The sequence below is a fragment of the Budorcas taxicolor genome, chromosome 2 (assembly GCF_023091745.1).
Source record: "Budorcas taxicolor isolate Tak-1 chromosome 2, Takin1.1, whole genome shotgun sequence".
NCBI classification, from domain to species: Eukaryota; Metazoa; Chordata; class Mammalia; order Artiodactyla; family Bovidae; genus Budorcas; species Budorcas taxicolor.
The window spans coordinates 163,641,001-163,666,345 of record NC_068911.1 but is presented as its reverse complement, the minus strand read 5'-3'; the positions used below and the strand labels follow the sequence as shown (position 1 = coordinate 163,666,345).

The window sequence follows — 25,345 nt, the reverse complement described above, 5'->3', positions numbered from 1 at the left end:
CCTTCCACTGTCTGATGGATACAGAACAGCTTCTGTGCTTGAGATGAAAAAGAACTACTGTAGGCCCTCTATTTAAACTGGAATTTCCAGAGCTGAGCAGGTAGATCCCAAGTTTGTCTGGAATATACAAGGTTGTAAGGCTTTAGCTCCATCCACGATAACTTCCTGCCAAAGCACATCCCTTACAAAACAGTAGACTGACCCCTCCTCCTCACATTCATTAGCATGCTGGTCCAAGGGCTAGCTTTGTGTTAGAAAAAGAGGTGCTTCTTGGCCAGGGAGACAAGACACTGTGCTGGCCTGGGAGGGAGGTCTCAGTCAGTGACCGCAGAGCAGACAGGCCACAACTTCTCCAGCATTCCCCCACCTTCCCAAATTGTAGCCGACCCAGAGAATGTTAGGGAGCAACCTCGGCTCCCTTTTTTATTTTTTATTTTTATTATTTATATTTTTATAATATATGTATTATTTTATTTATAAAAAATCATTTTATGATTTTTTCAACATGCCTGCCTAGCAGAATGGAAATCAGAAATACAGCAACTACAGAAAATATAGTTCTGTTCATTGCTCACCTGAACTTGGGATGAATCTAGCTTGCCATAAAATACAAAGGGGAGGAGGTTTGAATGGAAATGGGTCCCCCCACCTGAAGACAGCAGAGGTTTAACCTCACCAGCTGCTCTCCCAGCCACCTCCTGTTGCTGGGGAGCCCTCTAACCTCCTCCTGCGCCTCCTCACTTCTGTATCCGTCCAAGGGAGGGAGGCACCACCTTGGCTGCATATGGGAATCGCCTAGGAGTTTTAAACACTATTTCTCTCCTGGGGCTCCCCCAGAGGTTCTGATTTAATTGCCATGGGGTGCTGCTGCCTTAGGGGTTTTCAGATCTCTCCAGGTGACTGCCTGGTTCAGCCTTGGCTGTGAACCCAGGAGAGCCACCTGTGGCGAACTCTGGGGAAGGACTTTAGGCATCTCCCTTTTGCTTGGCCTTGGTCAAACTTGGCCCTGCGGCTGGAGCAGGGAACAGGTGATTCATTTCTTACCTCCACTCAAGTAAGAAACAGGATCTATACACTTGGATGTTCAGTGATGGGATGAGGGCGTGTAGAAAAGATGTAAGTGACAAACTTGGCCCAGGATGCAAGCAGCACCAGGTGCCTCTGGCAATGTGTACAAGTCAGGATCAAGGCATCAGGAAGCCACAGGAAGAGCTAAGAGATTCCCCACCACCTGGTCCCATCCAAGGCTTCCTTTCTTGCTTACAGGATTCGGTTGGGTGGTCGCAGTAATGAAAGAAAGGAAGAAACATCGTCCAGAGTTGTTGACTGGCAACATGGATTCTTCTGGAGTGGATGCACGTGGGAGGATGTGTTCACTTTCCACAGTGGTTCTGGAAAGACTGGCCTCTTTTTTTCACTATTTGACCCTTGGGCCCCATTTTATTATGGTTCATTGACCTGAGAACAGCTACCCTACTAAGCCAAGGGAAATACAGTAATTAGGAGGGGGAGGTACACATAAAGAGAACTTCCAGTTAGAGAAGAGTTTCTGCAATTGCTTCTGAATGCTTTTTTGTTGACTTAGGCCAAAAGTGTGACAAGAGATTGTTGATCTTGGGACAATGTGGCCTTGACCACCTGGCTGAACTTTTGTTTGTTCACTTGGATCACGCCAGCTTCCTTAAGGCCTCTGGGATGAATTCTAAAATAGGACAAGTCCCTTGAAGAAAGCCTGTGTGTCTTCCTAGCACATGTGAAAGACTCAAAAGATAGATAATAGATTCGTGCATTAAACGGACCTGAATTGAGCTGCTTGATGATAAACTCGATCTGGCGGATCATTTCAGCATTGCCCTCTTTGATGAAGCAGCGAAGGATGTCTTCCATTCCCTGGAAGCATTGGAGAGAAGAAGAGTGAACATTTCAGTTTGGGAGAAAACTACTTTTTGATGGATTGTTCCACCTAATCAAAAAAAAAAAAAATCCGCCCCCCCCTATTTTTTTAAGGAGGAAAGGATATGCACAATAAAAAAATTCCTCTGTTTAGTTCATTTTTTTGTTGTTTTTACAATTCACAATGAAATTATTTTATTTTTGCTTGACTAGCTGACCTAATTATAACACATTTACTTTTTAAAAAGCCACTGTACAATTTTACCGTGTAAGTACTCCTTTTAGTTTTGGCAATATGCTGTTTTGGGAGGTGGTTTCTTTCCTGTGTTTTCCCTATATTTATACACTGTCATCTGGATTTTAGGGCCAAAAATGGTCTTTGAAAAGTGAAACCATATGTTCAGAGAAGTAAATGAACAAATAGAACCTCTTTTTAAACAGCCATCATTCCTTTTCTATCAAAATAATTATAAAGTCACTACACTGTGCATTATTTACTCTAACACAAAGCACTGACATCAGAATTTTCTATTTTGACTCACAGAATTCTCAGGAAACATAGAGTAAGATACTGAGTTACCCATAAGTACCTATTTCCCCGCCTTCCTTTTCCCTCGTGGGATGAGAATGTGTGTGTGTGTGCGCTCAATTGCTCAGTCATGTCCGACTCTTTGCTACCCCGTGGAATGTAGCCCGACTTCTGTCCATGGAGTTTTCCAGGCAAGAATACTAGAATGGGTTGCCATTTCCTTCTCCAGGGTAATCTTTCCACCCCAGGGATCAAACCTGTCTCTTAGGTCGCCTGCACTGGCACTGGCAGGCAGGTTCTTTTACCATTAGTGCTACCTGCGAAGCAACATGGATGTATGGCTGGAGCTAATGAGGCCTTCTTGCCCCACAAGGAGAAAGTGTATCTAATACTGAACCCAAAGCTGAGGAAACAGTCCAGAGGTGCTGGTTGAGACATGAATCAAGAGACATGTGAACTCTGATCAAGATGTGCCTGAAGCTTATGCCTGTACTTTTCAGTTACATGAGTCATAAGCTGCCTTTTCAGGTAGGCCAGTTTGGAATCAACAGCTCTAACAGAATCAAAGAAGAAGGGCCAAGTGTAGTTTTGAACACGGTGAGTTCCCATCACCTAAAGCAGAGCCCTATCTCCTAGAAAGGTTCAATCTGGATCGTAATTCTAGTTTCTCGATAAAACAGCCATGGGACCTTGATCAAATGACTTAACTCCTGCCAGCCTGTTTCCTCACCTATAAAGTAAGGATGGCAACTCAAGGCAACACAAGATTTTTAAAGGATGTATGTTGGTGTCGGTTATGTAAACGTATGTTTGTGTAAATGCACTGAAGGGAGGGACTTTCCCGGTGGTCCAGTGGTTAAGAATCTGCCTTGCAATGCAGGGGATGGGGGTTCATCCCCTGGTTGGGAACTAAGATCCCACATGCCTCAGAGCAACTGAGCCCTCTAGCTGCAACTAGAGAGTCTGTGTGCTGCAAGGAAAGACTCCACATGAAGCAATGAAGATCCTGAGTGCTGTAACTATGGCCCAATGCAGCCAAATAAATAAATAAAATTTAAAATGCACTGAACTATATATGTCAGTTCAGTTCAGTTGCTCAGTCAGGCCTGTGTATTTCACTGTTCATAAATTACAATACCTAAAAAAAGAAAAGCATCTAATCCAATGATTGACACATAGGAGATGCTTAATAAAATGACTGAGACTGCACTTGCGGTGTCTGGTAGGGCTTTGTGGCTCAGAACAGAGAGCTGGTAAGTGAAGCAAGGGAACAAGCAGGGTTCCTGGTGGTCACAGGTGAAGAGGGTTACTATAGAGAATGATAACATCTAACTTGCGGGGGCAGAGACAGACCAGTCCACGGAACAGAAGGTGAAGGAGTGGCCTGGGAGGAAGAACTGGACAGTCGACAAAGGAAGAGAGTTTCACAGAGGGTGTGGTCAGCAGCGTCCAGGCTCCTGGGGAACCGGTCAGACACACCTGGGCTTGTCTATTGTCAGGAGGGCTGCATTTTCTCTCTCTCTGCCTCCTAAACTGACCTCTTCCCCATACTCCATCCTGTCCCAAAGTAAGGGCCAGAGGAGGAAGAACATGGTCAAGTGCAAGCAGAGGGATAAACCCTAAAACACTAAAGGTTAGGATCACCACCAACCAGCTGACCACTGTCAATCTCTTACCTTTTTGCCAGTGGAGTGAGACAAATGATTCATTCAGGCTCTCCACTTTTTTTTTTCTTTTAGCTAGAGTTTACTCTTGCAAATGATTAACTGTTCATATATTAAAAGATCTTTTAATTCTCACTTGATCTCTTTCTTCTGTCTCTAGCTCAGTTGTTACTTGGGGGTTAAAAAAAAATCACAAATTCCTTCTTCGTAATTAGGAAGATTATTGGGGGAAGATTTTTTAATAGAAAATTTCTCCATAAGAAATTTCACTTCTTTTAAATATATATTTTTATGTGTGTAGGTGCATGCTAAGTTGCTTCAGTCCTGTCCAACTCTCTGCCTATGGACCACAGCCCGCCAGGCTCCTCTATCCAGGGGATTCTCCAGGCAAGAACACTGGAGCAGGTTGCCATGCCCTCCTCCAGGGGATCTTCCCGACCCAGGGATCAAACCTCGGTCTCTTACGTCTGCACTGGCAGGAGGGTTCTGAACGACTAGCACCACCTGGGAAGTCCATATATTTTTATACTTATTACTAAATGTATATTTAAAAGAAGTGAAATTTATTTTATTAAAATAAGTGAAGTACATAAACCATATGTTTAATTTTTGACTAAGCTAAAATGTAAATTATAGGAATAATAAATCATAAAAATAATATTTTATCATGAAAGCAACATGTCATTTCAGATAATCCAGGCCAAATAAAAATGCCAAGGCAGACGTAAAGGGTAAGAGAGCAGGTATTTGTATATCAGCCAAATATGTGAAAACAAGAACATGAATGTGTGCAAAAAGCAGAGAAACAAGGAATGTGTGTTTCTGCCAGCTCGCCGAGATTAAAGACCATCATCATGACAGTCACACGGAAGACTGTATTTGTATGCAGTACTGAAGGAAAGAAAAGGATGGATCACATGCAGATTCCTCGTTAGGTAAAGGTTCGGGGGTGTGTCCCCAAACACTGGAGCCAAACCACCCAGACCAGCTAGCTGCTCACTGGCTATGCCACCGGGCAGGGGATTTAACCTCTAAACTTCATTTCATCACAGCAAAATGGGCACAACCACAGGAACTGCTTTGGGGGCCTTTTGGGAATGAAACAGATAAAGCCCCTGTCAGGGCCTACAACACGCACCAAACACCATCCAGTCCAAGTAGTTTCTAACTCTCCTTTCACGCTCAGCAGGTCAGATCTCTTCAGTGTTCTATTTTGTTCCGACCCAAAGAGCCCACACTTACATCACTAGGGGTCTTCACGAGAAATTTCTCTTGGGAAATATAAACAGAACTTCCCTGGTGGTCCAGTGGTTAAGGATACACAGATTCGATGCCTCCTCCGGGAAGATCCCATATGCCTCGGAGCAACTAAGCCTCGAGCCACAAGTACTGAGCCCTCGGGCTGCAAGTAGAGAGTAGCCCACAGCTAGAGAAAAGCCCACGCAGCCACAAAGACTCAGCACAGCTAAAATAATTAACCAATTTAAAAAAGACACAAACATATGTGCCAGGTGCGCATGAATACTTTCTTTTAGCATGGAAGGTATATAGGTTTTCTGCAGAAAACCGGTGAACTAAACACAGGAAGATCCCTTGGAGAAGGGAAAGGCTACCCACTCCAGTATTCTGGCCTGGAGAATTTCACGGGCCGTACAGGCCATGGGGTTGCAAAGAGTGGGACATGCCTGAGAGACTTTCACTTTTTCACAAAGGAAAAGAATTAAAATTATCCACAAGCCCCTATACTCAAACATTAAAAAAAAACTGTGGACGTTTTGAGATATGCCCTCCTTTTATGGGCCCTGTTTACATAACTGACATCATATTGATAATATAAGACTGACTGTTGTTTTTCAACTAAACCCTATGACCGTTTGAATGTGTCAGTAAAATCTTTATAAACACAATTTTAATAACTATAATAATAATCATAATAGCTAATATTTTCCCAATATTTGCTATGTGCCAGGCACTGTTCTAAATATTTCACGTGTCAGCTCTTTTGATTCTCATAATGGTCTTATGAATTTGATACTAAAACAATATCCACTTTGCCACTGAGAGAGTAAGTCATAAGCCCAATGATACACCATGAGGCACTAGGGAGTCGCAGAGGCAACATTCAAACACGGCCCCGGGCTCGTCAACTCCTGATTCACCCTCTGCCTCTGTTCTGACTTAAGCAGCCCCTCCTTAACCATGCCCGGCATTTAGTCGTCTCCTAGTTTCCACTATGATCAGGAATGCAGTGATGGATATTTTGATATATGAATCTTTGTTTGTGTCCTTGTATGGACCTCCAGAAGTAGAATTCCTGGGCAAAGAATGTTAATATTTTTTAGGACCGTTACACATATTGCTAAATTGCTTTCTAAAAAAGGCTGTATAGTGACTTCCCTGGGGGTCCAGTGTTTGGGACTCTGCTCCCAAAGCAGGGGACCCAGGTTCAATCCCTGGTTGGGGAACTAGATCTCACATGCTGCAACTGAAGATCCCGCATCTGCAACTAAGACCTGGCGCAAACAAATAAATATTTAAAAGAAATACGTAAGTAAAAATGCCGTATCAGTTTATCCTATCCGTTTTGAATTTTGAAAGGCCCCTTCATTATAGAGGCCACGGAATACAGCAAGCAGGCCTACCATCCGTAAGGGACAATTGCTACAGGTGGAGCTGATGAACACTTGTCACAGCTTTCCTACAATGTGTTAATTTCCCAGGGCGGCAGCCAGACTCTGAGCATTCCCAGGCTCCCCTGAGCGAGGGGCATGCAGGCAGATGACCTGTTGGTCCTGCCAACAAACAGACGTGCTCGTGTGAGGCTGATTCAGCAGAGGGCCATGTGAAGAATCAGGCACACGGGGACACACATCTTTGGGACAGTTGGCTGGGGTGGCATCTGGCCTCTGGGGACAGTAGGGCTGAGTTTCTGGCATGGCAGTGCGAGAATGGCCTGGGGCCAGGGTGCAAGGCACAGTGAGGGCATCTCTGGAGCAGCCCCATGGGGGTGGGTGGGCATTCCTCCCAGCTTTGTGGCTTCTAAGCCCAGCTCCCTGGCTCTCCCAGAGACTCTGGGAGCCTTCACAACTGACTGAGCATCTGGTCTGCTCCAGCCCAGGGCGCCATGTCTGGCTGAGATTTAGATCCCAAGGAGGAGGTCTGACGCCAACAACTCCCTGGGCGCAAGAAGGCCTTGGAGTTGGCATTAGGGTGGCCCTCTTGATCGCATCTGCTCTCCAGCTCCAGACCCTGAAGGGATCTTAAATTTCAAATAGGCCTCAGGGCATGCATTTATCTTTTTCTTTTTTTGGCATTAAGACCACCATAGTAGCATTTGGTACTAATATAATTTTTATGTATTCTTTGTCATTTCCCACAAGCACACAAATGTTTTACACAGTTGCAAAAACAGAGTTATTATAATAATAATGCCATATTCTTCTTTTATCCCCCATTACACAATAAAAAGTTTCCATACTGTCTCACACTGCTTTTTCTAATTATCTTCAGTAGCTACTAATACTATGAGCAAAAGAACCGTAATTTCATGAGCAGGCATTACCAGACATTTACATTCTGTTCTTTCACTATTACAAAAATCCTAGAACGAGCAACTTCATGTGCAGAACTCTTCTCTGCACTGGTAGAGGAAAATGAATGAATCCAAAGCATAGAGGTTTTCATAATTTTTCACATATACTGCCAAACTTCCTTCTGGAACAACTGTGCTGACACGCATTGCAAACACTGGCCTGATCTGAACATCGGCCCTGCCCCCTCTCGGCTTTGTGTGTGAGCAGATGCTAAGGTAGAGAGATGATGGACGACGTTCTCCTCACTGTCTGGTTTCCTTTATTATTGTTACAAGCAAAAAGGATGTAATACTCTTTTTCAACCTAAAAACTCAAGGATAAGAGTGAAATGAGGGGAGATCTCGGGGTTTTAGAAAAACCCTGTTGAAGCCATAAACTCCCTTAGAGGCCTCTCTTCTAAATAAATGGGCAACTGCTTAGATGATGTATCCAAGAGTTCTCCATTTGCTTAGGACTTGGATCCTGGTTAAAATGCCAGAGGGAACCTTATGCTACTTACACTTTCACCTAATCAGTCTACGCTTTCTTTTTATTATTTATTTGGCTGTGCTGGGTCTGTATTGAGGTATGCAGGATCTACTAGATCCTGGGGCTTCCCTCATGGCTCAGACGGTAAAGAGTCTGCCTGCAGTGCGGGAGACCCGGGTTCGATCCCTGGGTTGGGAAGATCCCCTGGAGAAGGAAGTGGCAACTCTAGTACTCTTGCCTGGAAAATTCCATGGACTGAGGAGCCTGGTGGGCTACAGTCCATGGGGTCGCAAAGAGTCAGACACGACTGAGTGAATACATTCTAGGATCTATTAGAAGGTCGGATCCAGTTTCCTGTAGGGATTGAACCTCAGACTCCTGCACTGGGAGTGTGGAGTCTTAGCCACTAGACAACAAGAGAAGTTTCCCACATTTTCTTTTTAAAGTTAATAATTCACAGGGTGTATAGAAACTTATATCAGAAATTATAAAGAACAATATCAATAGATTTAACTATAGAGTTAACTGCCATATGACCAAAGTCCCATAACTAAAAGACAAATGAAAAGTTCGGGAAATATTTGTAATATATGTCAAAAGATGCTTCCCTGGTGGCTCAGATGGTAACGCACCTTGTCTGCAATGTGGGAGACCTAGGTTCGATCCCTGGGTCGGGAAGATCCCTTGGAGAAGGAGATGGCAACCCACTCCAGTACTCTTGCCTGGAAAACCCCATGGATGGAGGAGCGTGGTGGGCTACAGTCCACAGGGTCGTAAAGAGTCGACACGACTGAGCGACTTCACTATGATGATGATGTCAAAAGATTAATAGCCCTAATTTCACTGTGACTTCTCTGATCCAGAGATGACTTAGAAGCGAGTGGCAGACAGGCTCCAACATGACCCCACCTCCTGGAATTCATACTCCTGAGTGTCCCCCTACACTGTTCCTGGGCTGGTCAATGTAGTGGGAATTCCTAATAATGTACTTTCACAGCCTTGAGAAATTCCACAGAAATAGAATCTGGAAAAACAGCATATATTAAGAAACTATGTTAATGATTATATTCCATGTTTTTCTTAGAATAATCGCCTTGTTACAAACCCCAAGGCCAGACCCAGAAGGGAGTATGGCTGGGATCATGAGTGCATGGACCTTGGAAGACCAAGGCGTCAGGCATGAACACTGCTTAAGGACTTGCTGATTGCTTCTGGGACCAGCCCAGAAGGGAATGGCCTGGGGTAAAAACAAGGAGATCTACACTATGTCAGCGTAGTGTCTTGAGAAAGATAAGATCAAAGAAAGTCTGCAATTAGGAACGAAAGCTGGACTCAGAGTGGACTCTGCACCTCAGTCCAATAGAGGCTGCAGGGCCCCTGACTCATTGCACCAAAAATCGTATTCTGTCTTCATTCCCGTTACTCACTCCCAGGACCGTTAGGGCAACAACTGGTGCCCAACGTGGGGCCGGAGCAGAAGACCCTACAAGCGAGTAAAACTACAGCGATGCAGAACTTGGGATGGTTAAGAGGCCTCTGAAAATTCCCACTGGTAAGTCCTTCTGGCATTTAATTGGGGTTAAAATGGGAAATGTTGGGAGTGCAGAACACCATTGCCTGTATATTTGTTTACTAAGACAGCTCTTAAAAGTGGGAGGAGCTTCTATTAGTGAAGGGCGATTATTAGAATTGTTGCAAGCAGTGGATAAATATTGCTGCTGGTTCCTGTCAAGAGAGATCTTAGATTTGAAAGTCTGGGAAAAGGTTGGAGCGGAGTTAAAAACAAGAACATGCAAAAGGGACTCTGCTCCCTGTTTCTACCTGGAGTACTTGGGCATTAATTAAGTCAGTGGTGGAACCTTTGCAGACTTCTGATTCTTTTGATGAAAGTGATGATGACTCTTGAAAAACTAGAATATGTAAAGACTGGGGAAATGCGCAAGCCATCTTCGAAACCTGTTTCCTTGGCTCCCGAAGAAAATGATGAGGGATTTTTTTTCCTCTGGCTCCTTCCCACCGTCCTCCACTTCCACGGGGGACAGTTGGATTATTGTGGGGAAGATCGGGGCTGACTTCCCGGGGAGTTCAAATGCATAAACTGAGTTACAGACAATGATTATGAAGGAGAATTGAAGGTTATGGCCTCTACCACTCTTCCCTGGAAGGTTTCTAAAGGGGATAGGATTGCTCTGCTTCCCTCATTGCTCAGCTGGTAAAAAATCTGCCTGCAATGCAGAAGACCCCAGTTTGATTCCTGGGTCGGGAAGATCCTCTGGAGAAGGGATAGACTACCCACTCCAGTATTCCTGGGCTTCCTCTGTGGCTCAGCTGGTAAAGAATCCACCTGCAACGTGGGAGACCTGGGTTCAATCCCAAGATTGGGAAGATCCCCTGGAGAAGGGAAAGGCTACCCGCTCCAGTATTCTGGCCTGGAGAATTCCATGAACTGTATAGTCCATGGGGTTGCAAACAGTCAAGACATGGCTGAGTGACTTTCACTTCACTATGTGGGTATAGGACAGTCAGACAAAAAGGAGGGCTCCAGGGCATTTGGAAGCACAGCCAAGGCTGGTATTTTTCTCACTGAAAAGATTTTGGAATCCAGACCCACTTGTCAAGTCAATATAAGTGGCAAAACATTCAAGGTTCAATAGATGCTGGAGCCAAGGTTTCTATCATCAGCTCTAAACACTGGCCTAATGCATGGCCAACTAGGTCTGCTCCAATATCTATTGTAGGTCTAGGACAGGCACAGGACTAAAACAAAGTACTATGGTACTGTCTTGTTCAGGGCCTGATAAACAACCAGCCACTATCCAACCTTATATGGCTGCTATACCTGTCAATCTATGGGGTCATGATCTCTTGGAACAATGGCATGCTGAGATACATATTCCTCCAAATCAATAGATGGAGGCCAATTGCCAAATTGTGTTCAATCAAGGTTATACACCAGGATTGGGACTGGGCAAAAATCAACAAGGAAGACTTTATCCTTTGACTACTCAAGATTTCAAACCACCCCCTTTTCTTTAATGGCCACTGCTCATATTAATCTTCCTCCACCCACACCCATACCTTAATTGGAAAACTGATTGACCTGTGTGGATAGAGCCGCGGCCTCTAAACAAGAAAAACTGGAGGCTTTACATGAATTAGTTAATGAACAGCTGAGCAAGGGACATATTATTGAGTCCTTTAGCATTTGGAATTCTCTGGTGTTCATACAAAAGAAATCTGGCAAATTCAGAAGACTTACTGATCTGAGAGCTGTTAATGCTATTATTGTTCCAATGGGTGCTTCACAGCCTGGCCTACCTAATCCTAATATGATTCCAAGAAACTGGCATTTGTTTTGTTATTGACCTTAAAGATTGTTTTTTCACTACTCCTTTACACCCTGATGATCAACCTGGATTCGCCTTTTCAGTTCCTTCCATTAATTTAAAGGAGCCACATAAAAGATTTCAATATTCAATATTTCAATACCTCAAGATATGCTTAGCAGTCCCAGTATTTGTCAAAATTTTGCACCTTGCACAGCAATGATTCCCTCATGCATATATCATTCATTATATGGATGATATATTATGTGCCTTACCTGATATTGATAGCCTATAGGAATTTTTTTTAAAGCTAAACGGAATGCTAAAAATATGCTGGCTTGTATTTGGCTCCTGATAAACTAGAATACACTCAACCTTCTCAGTGCTTAGGAAGTATATTTACCTGTACTACAATCAAACCATAAAAGGTGTAAATACACAGAGACTCAATTAAAACTCTAAATGACTTATAAAAATTACTAGGAAACATTAACTGGATTCAACCTAAGTTAGGGATTCCAGTTTATCCTTTATCCCATGTATTCTATTAAGAGGAAATCCAGAGCTTATTAGCTCCTGAGAACTAACTCCTGAGGCTGAGAAAGAACTAGCGATCATAGAACAAGCAGTACAAAACTGCCAAAGAGACAGAATAGACCCTTTAGAACCCCTCCAGTTGTTTGTCTTCCCTACCCCTCATTCCCCTACTGGGTTGATTATGCAAACTGAAGGGATATTCTTAGCTAATTCACAAAGAAAACCTATTACCCCTTATTTAGACATGATAGCCACTATAATTCTAAAAGGAAGAGAACGTGTTCAACAACTTACTGGACATGATCCCTGCCTTACTTGTACTACACTAACCTCCAAAGAATTAAACATTCTCTTCGAAATTCACTATCTCGGCAACTAGCTTTAGCTGACTATATTGGACAAATCGACAGCCACTATCCTGATTTACTTATCTGGCAGTTTTAAAAACAAACAAGATGGATTTTGCCTAAAATTACTAGTGTCAACCCCATTCCCTTTGCTCTTTTCATTTTTACAGATGGCATTACCCGAGGAAAAGCAGGATATACAGGCGTGTTTATGCTAGTTATTGAAACACCTGGATATTCTGCACAACAAGCAGAAATTCTGGCTATTATACACGCATTACAAAGTAATCCCCAAGCAATTAATATCTTATCTGATTCTCAATATTCTGCACATGTCACTAAACATATAGAAACAGCAACTATTACAGATACTATCCCATCCACATTATACGCTCTTTTTACAAATTTACATCTGGTGATTAGACACTGACAATTTCCATTCTACATTACTCACATTCGGGCTCATATTAATTTACCAGGGCCCTTACCAGAAGGAAATGCTCAAGCCGATGCCATTTTATTTCCAGCCTTTACAGAGGCATCAGCCTTTCGTGATCTGACACACTGTAATTCAAAAAGTTTAAAAACCAAGTCTCATATCACTTGGGCTCAACCAAAACAGATTGTGCAGACTTGACCTACATGTCAGACGGTTGCAATGACCACATCTCCAACAGAAGCCTTGGGAGTTTCGCCAGGTGATTCAGAAACACCCGTTTGGATTCCCTCGTGTCATCTGAAACCGTATCATATCCCGCAGGAGAGACACTTCGTATGAGACGTAGAGCCCCCAATAATGAGTTTCAAAGGCTTGAGTCTGAGACAGACAAAGATAATGATTCCCCTCCCGTTGACGTATTGGAACAAGATCCCCACCTGGGGACAAATTAAGAGGTTATCACGGAAATCAGAGGAGATCTTAGAAAATGAAGGGAAAGCTGTCTCTCCTAACAATCTGGCTGTTGCCATGTTTGCTCATATCACCACTGCAGTGAGTATACCCCCTAGCAACAGCTGAATCTAAAAATTATACTTATTGGGCATACATACGTAGCCTCCCACTACTAAAACCCGTTGACTGGGGGGATTCTATGATCCCCATTTATGTTAATGATTCTTCCTGGATACCAGGGCCTGAAGATACACGTCCTCTTCTTTTTAAACAAGAAAAAAGGACTCCTTTCAATGTTACTTATGGGTATGAATCTTGGCCAATTTGTGTAGGACCGGCTACAGGATGTCTTAAATTATCTATTCAAGCCTGGCTGTCCACTAATTCTTTAAATCATAACTATCCTAAGGTTCAGCTACATCTTCTCTCTGGTCTGAGTTTTGCTTATAATAACTCAGAACCCAATAATGACACCAAATCAGACAGACCTTTAGGCGAGTATCATGAGCTGTGGACTGAAAAACAAGATCGTATTCAGTGGGATAACTGCCGAGGGGCTGAGGGAGTAATTTTGATTAATGGTTCTTATGGAATTGTATGGGACTAGTCCCCTACAGGTATGCAGTCTCTAATTGCTCTCATCAAAATCAGTCCTGCAATCCTCACAAAAGGCTGCGTTGGCAGGTGCATAAAGTCTTTAACCATACCAATATTGCGACTCTTGCAGATCATCCAATTATATGGCATGGTAGTGGCAAGTCAGCCCCCTTCCACAGTTAGGTCAAGGAAGAGGGCAAGGAGGGATTTGGGAATTGGCTTTAGGTCTTGAAAAATTCCAAATTTGGGATGGACATTATTCCAATAAAACTAATTATTCATTGACATTTAACACCAGTACAAACTGGACATTTTATATTCATGCTTATGTGAGAGATCCTTCTGTGTTCTTGAAAGGAACAATTTCTATCACTGCAAGTGTACAAGCACTTTCTTGCCAGGATTGCAAATTATATACCTGCTTAAATTCTTTATAATTCTCATCACTCATTTGTTATACTAAGAAGGAGATTGGGAATATGGCTTCCAGTAAATCAAACCAGACCCTGGGAAGGCTCCCCTGAAACACATGCTCTTTTAAAGGTTACAAAGAAAGTACTACAATGTTCCAAAAGGTTTACTGGACTTGTAGCAGCTATTATGGGAATTATTGCTATAGCCATGACCGAGGTAGTAGCTGGGGTGGCAATGTGTCAAACTATACAAACAGCTACACTGGTTCAGCATGGCACCAAAATGCAAGTTCTGCCTGGAGAAGTCAAACCCACATACACCAAGAAATTAATGAATGATTGATTGATTTAGAAATGCAGTTCTCCTACTAGGGGATGAAGTACAAAATTTCAAATTACAAATTCATCTTAAGTGTTATTGGAATATCTCTTCATTTTGTGTCACACCTCACAAGTAGAATCGAAGTGCATATACTTGGGATCAATTATCTAAGCATTTGAGAGGACACATTTGTGATAATCTATCCTTAGGTATTTCTCAATTACAGGCTACTATTTCTAATATACAGAACGCTCACTTACAACTACTCCCAGAAACCGATTTATTTGAAGAAATTGAGGAAAGCTTACATAAACTTAACCCCATGATGTGGATTAAAACTTTGGGAGGAGGATTGCTTGGTACCATAATATCAGGATGTCTATTTTTGACTGTCTTGTGTCTAGTCCTCAGGTGCATGAGAGAAACCATCTGAGAATTGATGAAGAAAGAAGTTGCTCGGTTGGCATATCTACTCCTACAAAAACAAAACGGGGGAGATGTAGTGGGAATTCCTAATAATGTATTTTCACAGCTTTGAGAAATTCCACAGAAACAGAATCTGGGAAAATAGCATATATTAAGAAACTGAGGGATTATCAGTTAATGATTATTGTTCATGTTTTTCTTAAAATAATCGCCTTGTTACAAACCCCAAGGCCAGACCCAGAAGGGAGTATGGCTGGGATCATGAGAGCATGGACCTTGGAACACTGGGTTGGAGTCGGACCTGAACGCCGCCTAAGCACTTGCTGATTGTTCCCGAGACCAGCCCAGAAGGGAACACCCAGGGGTAAAAACAAGGAGATCTAGACCCTGTCAGTACAGTTAGTGTCTTGAGAAAGATAAGATCAAAGAAAGTCTGCAATTAGGAACAAAAGCTGGACTCAGAGTGGACTCTGCACCTCAGTCCAATAGAGGCTGCAGGGCCCCTGACCCACTGCACCAGATTTCGTGTTCTGTCTTCATGCTCAGCTCTTGCTCCCGAACCATTAGGGCAACAGGTCAATGTAACCACGTCTTTATATATATATATAATTAAATTTATTTATTTTTAATTGAAGGATAGTTGCTCCACAATATTGTGTTGGTTTCTGCCAAACATCAACATGAATCAGCGATAGGTATAGCTGTGTCCCTTCACTCTTGAACCTCCCCCCGACCTCCCTCCCATCCCACTTCTCCAGGTTGTTACAGAGCCCCGGTGTGAGTTCCTGGAGTCACACCGCAAATTCCCCTGGGCTGTCTATTTCACACGCGGTAGTGTGGATGTCTCCATGCTACTCTCTCCACACATCCCAGGGAGCCTGTGGCTGCTGTCTGGCTCACTCTCCGTCTCTCTAGGATCCCTCAGTGGGTACGCCAGCTGCCATGTAGAGACAAGCCCTGTGGGGAGGCCACTGGCTGGGAAACGAGGTCCCCGGACAATAGCCAATGTGACAACGGGCTTCGAAGCGGACCCTCTGCCCTCGGCTGCCTGAGCTGAATTGAAGGACAGACTCTTGGCCAGCACCACACAGCTAATGCGCTCCCCAACTTCTGTCCTCTAGAAACTGTGAGGCATTAATTTTTCAAAAGACGTTAAACCCTGAGATAGTTTTTTACGAAGCGATAGAAAACTAATACAATTGTGCTGTTTAATTTCCAAGCATTTGGGGGTTTCCCATTCCCAGATACCGTGTTACTATGGCCATGTTTTTTCATCGTTGTCTATTCAGCCTTTTTTTCTCCTCATTACCTCTCCCTTCTCCTCCTGGGGCTCCAATGACAGGCTTGTGACACCTCTGGATACAGCCTCCCTGGATACAGGGCTCGGAGGCTGTCCCTTTCGCCACCTCTTTTCTCTCTGGCCTGGATGATCTCCAAGGGCTGCCCCTCTGTGTCCCACAGGAGTGAGTCTCTTTGCCCCAGTTGGTCCCCTTTCTCCACCACTCCCACACCCATGCTTTCTCAACCCCTGGGTCCTGGATGTCTGGCCTTCATGCTTTCGGACTCCATGTCACCTCCATTCTTTCCTTTTCTTCAACCTACGTGCTTTCTTCCTTGTTCTCTGCCTTGGCTGACAATCTCTTTCACCTGAATGACCATAATGCAGAATTTAATAAAAAGTTTATTTTCCCTTGGTCTGTACTGAAAAAGCAGATTTTTTTTTTTTTTCTTTAAAAGCAGTAGGTAATTCAGTGTCATTGTTTACTGTGACCACACAGAATAGACCTTAAGTAAGTTTTTGTTTCTGGCGTAATTGCTGATGTAATTGTAGCTGACCCATTAGAAGATTTAGCAATTCTTCTAAGTAAGCAAAGCCAAGTGGAAGGGCATGCTTCATTGATCTCAAACTGAATTTAGCCTGTGTTCTGACAGTGGAAACATATTTAACCCCTTCATCCTAAGCATTTAACACACACACAATTAACCTGGTTTCACGCATAGTAAGGAAAAAGGACAAAACTCCAGTAAGTTTTGATTAGATCTAGAAGCATCTGTCACCACGAAAGAAGATGCTAATCACCTGAGGTTTGTTTTATGTCTCCAATGCAAGCACTAATGTAAGCACATTAAATACTCAATTCACTCTTTTCCAACCAGCTAGTTGGATCATCTTCATCAGCGCCTCTGTCCCACTTGGTTGCTACCAGATGCCTATGGATTACAGGAGTATGTGATTGCCCTGGGTCTCACTGCCACGATTCCTCCAGGAGGCCTGGACATGAATCTGAGCATGATTTGTCCAATTTCATCATTTTCTTGCTAAGCTTCCTGCTATGAAATCCATAAACATTCCTAAAGCCCCCAATTAAAATGTCACTAAAATTTTTAAAAAGGTCTACAACTTTCCAAAAAATAAATCTGCTAGGAACTTCAACCCTGAATATGCATTGGAAGGACTGATGCCAAAGCTGAGGCACCAATACTCTGGTCACCTGATGTGAAGAGCCGACTCACTGGAAAAGACCTTGATGCCAGGAAAGATTGAAAGCAAAAGGAGCTGAGAGCACCAGATGAGGTGGGTTAGACAGCGTTACCAACCCAATGGATGTGAACTTGAGCAAACTCTGGGAGATAGTGGAGGACAGGGAAGTCTGGCACGCTGCAGCCCATGGAGTCATAAAGAGTCAGACATGGCTTAGCAACTGAACAACAACAAAGGAACTTCTGATGCTGTAGTTCTTAATTCTGTCAGCTGAAATCCCTTGAGAATCTGATAGAAACCACAAACTCTGTCCCCAGAGAACGGCAAATATGCGTTTGGGATACAATTCCAAGGAGTTTAGAAACCCTTCGCAGCCCTCCCTGGGGCCCAACTGGGAAGCCCTTGCGCTAACAGCCTCTGAACGTGGCACTAACAGATGGTGACTGACCCCACGAGCACATTTTCTTACCATTGCTCTAGCTTCCTCACGAATGGATGGGATGGAAAGGATGCTGTACAGAGCTCCGTTCACATATGGCTGTATCTTTAAGGGGAGAAAACAAACAGTCATGTGTGAGTTCTCAAACACCATACAATTCAACTATCACACACCACCCTGGAGACCAGCCTGGCTGGTGAGGAGGGTGACCACTGCCATCTTCACAGCCCCTTGAGATCCAAATGACAGACACCTCTGCTGGCATGTCACAGGGCAAAGGTTACGACTGAGAGTTCGAAGCAGAGCATGCACCATTCCCTCCCACAGCTTACTCCCACTACATTTCACTGTTTAATTGATGCCATCCTGAGCCACTCAGGCTAGAACCCCTGGAGGCATCCTCGATTCCTCTCTTCTTCCTCTCCAATACTGAGTCTCCCAGTCATCTTTGATGGGAACCCTTCCTGTAAACATGCGCTGCCACAGTCCTTGTTCAGATGTCATTGTCCATGACCTGGGCTACATCGAACCTCCAAAAGGATCTCTCCGTCTCTACATTCACCCTTTTATCCAACCATCATATCATTGCTGAGAGTCTACAACTTGGGCCATATTAATCCCTCTCCCAACCTCGGAAATCTTCCATAGAAACTCCCTGCGTGCGTGCTCAGTTGCTTCAAGTCATGTCCGATTCTTTGCAACCCCATGGACTGTAAGCCCACCAGGCTCCTCTGTCCATGGGATTCTCCAGGCAAGGATACTGGAGTGGGCTGCCATGCCCTCCTCCAGGGGATCTTCCCAACCCAGGGACTGACCTGCATCTCCTGAGGCAGATTCTTTACTGCTGAGGCACTGGGGAAGCCCCCTAGGAATGCCCTGGGAAGTTCTAACTCCTGATTAGAGAATATAGGGCCCTTTGAGGTTTGGCCTCCATACAGTCTTCCTCGGCTTCTCCCTTCCTGTCACTTGAAATGCACACTGCACAGGTTCCACACTACTTAAGAGACTCCCTGATACACACAGCACCTGGGACATGCCCTGGGCTGGTCCTAACAGCTCACCTTGCTGGGGATGCTCTTCCCATGTACGTCTCTCTGGAAAGTTATGGCTCATCCTTTAAAACTCAGTTCACACATATCTCAGAGGAACCCTTTTCTGAGCACCCAGAGAGAGTACTCTGCCCTCCTTCCTGTACATCCCTCCACTTCTGTGCTGGACTCAGTGTATTTTAAGATTTACACTTATGTCTCCCCTATGAGCTCTTCAATGACAGGACCCATGTCTTACTCACACAGGTAACCCCACCATTAAGCCAGACAGGACTTGATAAATGAGCCCTCCCTTTGGAGTGGACTGTATGCTATGCTCTCTCCATACCATGGGTGGCGGGGAGGACTCATTTCCCACCACCCTTTTCTAGCACTGGATTTACTATCACTTTTCATTTCTGCTAATATAACAGGTAAGAGAGGGCACTGTATAGTTGTCTTTATTTTCATTTCCCTGATGACTAGCAGAAGCTGAACGTCTTTTCATGTTTATAGTAAATCATCAAGATTTACTATTCTGTAAACTGTCTTTTTACATACTTTATCTTTTTCCCTATATATCTCTGTTTGACTCTTCTCAATGTATAGGATATAAAACTTTTGTCATATGTGACGCAAATCTCTTTCCATATGATTATATGATTGAAGTTCATATATCCAACTATGGGTATCTTTTTCTTTATGGCTTCTGGATTTTGTTTTTCATCACCATGACTATCTCATAAGGACATGTGCGTGAGAATTTTGTTTATGTAGGAAATACATTTCTAGGCTCCAATATATTATATATATATTATTATTATTATTAACCCTGAATATTCATTGGAAGGACTGATGCTGAAGCTGAATGCCAGTGTTTTGGTCACTTGAGGCAAAAAGCTGACTCATTGGAAAAGACCCTAATGCTGGGAAAGACTGAAGGCAGGAGGAGAAGGGGACGATAGAGGATGAGATTGTTGGATAGCATCACTGACTCAATGGATGTGAGTTTGAGTAAACTCTGGGAAATGGTGAAGGACAGGGAAGCCTGGCTTGCAGGTCACAAAGAGTTGGACATGACAGATCAATTGAATAACAACTATATATATATATATATATATATATATATATATATATATATATATGGATTTTCCTGCTCATTTTCAAAGCAGATGCTTTGGCAAGAGTTAATGACAAGACTCCTTTGGTCTATTCAGTTTTCAGAGCTGACACGGTTCTGACACTTGGAACCAAATTTTACTGTCAGTTCAGTTCAGTTCAGTCGCTCAGTCGTGTCTGACTCTTTGCGACCCCATGAATCGCAGCACGCCAGGCCTCCCTGTCCATCACCAACTCCCGGAGCTCACTCAGACTCGTGTCCATCGAGTCTGTGATGCCATCCAGCCACCTCATCCTCAGTCGTCCCCTTCTTCTCCTGCCCCCAATCCCTCCCAGCATCAAAGTCTTTTCCAATGAGTCAACTCTTCGCATGAGGTGGCCAAAGTACTGGAGTTTCAGCTTTAGCATCATTCCTTCCAAAGAAATCCCAGGGTTGATCTCCTTCAGAATGGACTGGTTGGATCTCCTTGCAGTCCTAGGGACTCTCAAGAGTCTTCTCCATCAGTTCCCACTGGCTTCAACTGCCTGAGTTGAATAAAATGGAGAAGAGAGTTCACTCTGGTCTAGAAGTAGCTAAGAGCTTGCTGATTTTAAAATATAAAGGCATGGCAGGCACCGTAAGGGCTTTCTTAACAGCTCAGTTGTTAAAGAATCCGCCTGCAATGCAGGAGACCCTAGTTTAATTCCTGGGTTGGGAAGATCTGCTGGAGAAGGGAAAGGCTACTCACTCTAGTATTCTTGGGTTTCCCTGTGGCTCAGCTGGTAAAGAATCCACCCGCAATGCAGGAGACCTGGGTTTGATTTCTGGGTTGGGAAGATCCCCTGGAGAAGGGAAAGGTTACCTACTCCAGTATTCTGGCCTGGAGAATTTCATGGACTGCATAGTCCATGGGGTCGCAAAAAGTCTAACACAACTGAGCGATTTTCACTTTCAGGCACTGTAAAAATGAATAAGCCTCCACTCACTAAAGCAGTCCAGGTCACTCAGCTGCGGGGATGCTGGGGGAATACGAGATGTGAAAGGAATGGCCAGGATGGGAGCTGTCTGAAATGGGAACAGATGTGGGGAGACCGAGGGCTTCTCTCTGACCCAGGGAGACCCGGTCCCCCTGCGGAGACAGCCCTGTGCCCGAGCTAAGGAGGGCAGAGCTCTGCGAAGATTAGGCTTCAGGCGCAAAGTGATGCCATGGTTTCTGCAAAGGCGTTTGTAGCAAGCCAGTGAGAGAAGAACTGTACTGTGTGTTAGCTCATCCAGACCTCTGTTTTATTTAAAAACGGCTTCAGCCCTATAGGCTAGAAAACCTCCCCGGGGCTGGGGAGGACACAGGTGAGGGTAGAAGCAAGGCTGGCCACCCTGCAGGACAACCTGGCAGGACAACCTGGCAGGACCCTGAAGCACAGGGTGAGGAGGCAGTGACCAGTGTCTACACCCCAGGGACGCTCTGGCCTGGGTCCTCAAGGGGCAAGGGTGGAGATGTCCCCCGAGGACGCAAAGGCGGGGGGCACACCCCTGGGGGCTAGACGAGTGAAACGGAAGGGCTGCCAACAGGCGGCTCTTGTGTGGCTGCGAGAGTGAAGGCTTTAGATGGACAGAGAGCAACGGAGAAAGGACCTAGAGACGCAGGGAAAAGAGTAAGACTGAGATGGAGAGGGCACTGCTATTTATATAAATTAATCACGCCCACAATATTAAATACATTATCAGGCTATGTACACGTCCAGGGCCATACATTAAACCCAGCAGAGGAGCGCCATTGTGGAGGGGAGGGGTGAAGGGGCGGGGAGAGGGGGAGGAGGAAAAAAATAACGCCCAGGAGAGAGCCGCACAGAACAGCAGGAAGCCGCCTCCTGCTCCGGGTTCCAAAATTTGATAGAAAGCTCTGGCACAGGTTATACAGATATTCGGAGAAAGGTGATGAGGTAAGTACCCCGGGCCAGCCCTCCCATGAGCCCGGGGCCAGCGGCGCTGACTGCGTACCTCCTGGTTTTCATGGCCGAGCAGATCCGAAAGGACTTTCAGCACCAGGCCCGCCACCTTGGCACACATATTCTTCCCTTTAGGAGAAAAACAGCAAAACAGAACAGGTCACATCTAAACTCAGAGGCACAAGTCAGGCAGATTTAAAAACGAATCTCGGCTCCTCTGCTTATGAGCTGGGTGATCTTGGGTGAGGCCCTGTTTCTCCCTCTGAGGTCCCTTGGAAATCACTAGGGTCCACCTCAAAAGGCGACGTAGAGGTTAAGTAGCTCAGTACAGGGCAACATGCTCCCAGTGGTTCTTATCATTCAGGCAGAGCACAGAGCGGCTCACTACAGGAAACACAAGGAATCGCAGAGCGATGCCCTCCTCTCAAGCACACACACCATCACAGAAAAACCGACGGCTGTTTCAGTGGTTCTAAACATCATCATAGCAATCACTGAAGATAAACTGATGATAATCAAGAAAAGCTGATTATAACCTAATAAATGCTTTCAAGCTAGGAAATTTGCATATGCTAATTTTCAAAAGAACGCTGAAAGAAGTCCTTTAGTCAGTCAACAACACACAGGTGGTTCAGATTCCACGTCATCTGAAGGGGAAGGTGCTTCTCACAAGTACCCCTGAGCTATTTATCCAGGTAGCCTTCTCCCAACACTGGGACTGCTCAGGGCAGCTCTTCTAAGGAGGCTTCTTCTATTTCAGCAAACAGATCATTTAAGTGGGGGTGGAATCTGTCAGAGAGCAAAAATCACTCCCTTTATTGATCAAGACATAAATGACCTGAGATGTCACATGGGAATTCCCATCTCTAGGAGATGGAATGGAAAAGGCGACTGTGGTTAAGAGCAGGGAGTCTGGTTGAATGTCACTGCTCTGCCGTAACATCAGATTAATGTCGCAACTTAATCCCATAGAATTTTAGGAATGTACTTCTCTGTCTTCAGATAAAACAGGTCATAATTCTTCATTTCCTACCTTTGAATAATGTAACAAAGACGGAGAAAAATATAATGTAATTCAATTTTCTCTTAATATATATATTGCATATAATATTGCATATAATTGAATAACATAAACTCTCCTTTCCAAGGCCAGGGTGGCATGTTGGCTTTAGGGATTCAATAGCTTTACACCTAGTTGGACATGCTTCACACTCTGTTTTGAGTTTTTCTAAGAGGGAAAAATGAAAGGCAACCCAGAGCCAGGGGAGGCGAGTAGGGCTGTGAGACCTGCGCTTCTGAGGCAGAGGTTCATGAGCAGGGCCACTGAGTATTCGAGCGTGTAGTCAGACAGGCAGTCGGGCTCCTTCAGGATGTCAATCAGCCAGAAGATGAGGCCATCTTGAATCATTGCTGTCTGCAGTGGGCGCCTAGGAGATGAGATAGCCAACAGGTGATTAAAGCCAGTAAGAAACCTTCCATGTAAGAGAACACAGTAGTGTGAATGCATATCAGAAAAGGCACTTTATAGAGGTTACGGACTTGAGGGACTGTTTTACTTTTAGGCCTATACAACTGGAACTACAGCAATAAATTCTTTTTCTTCTTCTTTTGGCCACATCACGTGGCTTGTGGGATCTTAGTTCCCTCACCAGGGGTTGAATACATGCCTCTCCGCAGTGAAAGCACAGAGTCCTAACCACAGGATCTCCAAGGAATTCCCAAAAATAAACTCTTTACCTTTCAGGGGTATCATTGAAAGGTTAAAGAAAAATAAGGCAGTAAGGAGACTTCCTACTTTTGAAAGTTTCTATTTCAATATATAGAATTAGCAGACTATCACCTCAAATACTTCATAAATATTTATTGATAGCTTTTGGTCTACTTAACCCAGGAAACAGAGTCACAGAAATAGTTCACTGACAAACATATTTTTACTTAAAATGTAGTCTGTATAATCCATGTAGGCACTCTGAGCTATATAAAAATACAGAGATACAAAAAAGAACATAAAACCAGCTTAATACCATTTTGATTCAGATCTCTATAGAATAAGGGCAGTTTAATAACCTGGATAATACAATTTATATGGAATCATTTTCCACCCAAAGTCCTGGTGTAAAAGCTTACAATATCAAGGCACCATCACACTGTTATGGTGGATATCATCATGTCAGCCTTAAGAACTGATGGGACTAAGCACTACAATAACTATAGTTATTAAATTTCAGCAAATTTTTCAAACACTGTCAACATTAAGCTAAATTATCTCTATAAACAAACAGAATTATGTTCCTGTGATCTAATGAAGTAATAACTCTGCAGATCATTTGTAATTCTTAATTCACACGTAGAAAAAGAAACTTTCATTAGCAGGGACCTGGCAAAGAGAACTTTGCCAGGTCTACATATCTACAGCCGTAACTACAGCTTTCCCCCTACAAAACATATATACACTCAGAGTATGCCATTTTTCAGGTGTTAGGTTATTAATGTGTGTGCTAAGTCACCTCAGTCATGTCTGACTCTTGGCAACGCTGTGAACTGTAGCCCACCAGGCTCCTCTGTCCATGGGATTCTCCAGGCAAGAATATTGGAGTAGGCGGCAATTTCCTCCTCCAAGGGATCTTCCTAACCCAGGGATCGAACACGTGTCTCTTATGTCTCCTGCATTATTGGCAGGCAGGTTCTTTATCACTAGTGCCACCTGGGAAGCCCAGGTTATTAGTCAGAGTCAGTCAAATATTGACCACATCTGATGGGAAGTAAATGTGTTCACAAGAGGACTGACAGAAAAAGTTAGGTACTCAAGGTAGTAAAATTCTTAATAGTCAAATAAAAAGTCAGGTGTCATCAGGGAATATAGATGCTGGATGAGTTAGCATATCACCCAGCAATTTCACTCCTAGATACCTACCCAGGAGAAAAGAAAACAAAGATTTGTATGCAAATATTCATAGCAGCACTACACATAATAGGCAAAAAGTAGAAGCAAGTAAGGTATCATCAACTGATGAATGCATAGGCAAAATGTGGTCTATCCATGTAATGGCCTATCACTCGGCAACACAAAGGAATAAAGTGCTGATACATGCTATGTCTGTGTGAACCTCAAAAGCAGTATGCCAAGTGAAAGGAGCCAGTCATAAAAGAACATACCAGTAAAGGTAAATCTACAGAAAACAGTGGTGGCTGCCCAGGTGAGGAATAGAAATGAAAAGTGACTGCAAACAGGCATGAAGTTCCTTTTGGTGATGATGGAAATGGTCTAAAATTAGACTGTGGTAATGGTTGTACAACTCTGTAAATTGAACTGTACACTTAAAATGGGTACACCTTGGGCTTCC

General features: G+C 43.9%; 1 protein-coding gene across 1 annotated transcript in view; it reads right to left on the bottom strand.

Moving 5' to 3' along the window:
• Positions 1 to 25,345, bottom strand: part of ARMC9 (armadillo repeat containing 9) — a 179,343-nt gene that overhangs the window by 91,098 nt on the left and 62,900 nt on the right. The window contains exons 14-17 of the mRNA XM_052664338.1: positions 23,289 to 23,428; positions 22,054 to 22,130; positions 17,959 to 18,033; positions 1,800 to 1,890 (exon numbers count right to left, since the gene is read on the bottom strand). Coding sequence (XP_052520298.1) covers positions 1,800 to 1,890; positions 17,959 to 18,033; positions 22,054 to 22,130; positions 23,289 to 23,428 — 383 coding nt within the window. The remainder of the gene's footprint in view (positions 1 to 1,799; positions 1,891 to 17,958; positions 18,034 to 22,053; positions 22,131 to 23,288; positions 23,429 to 25,345) is intronic.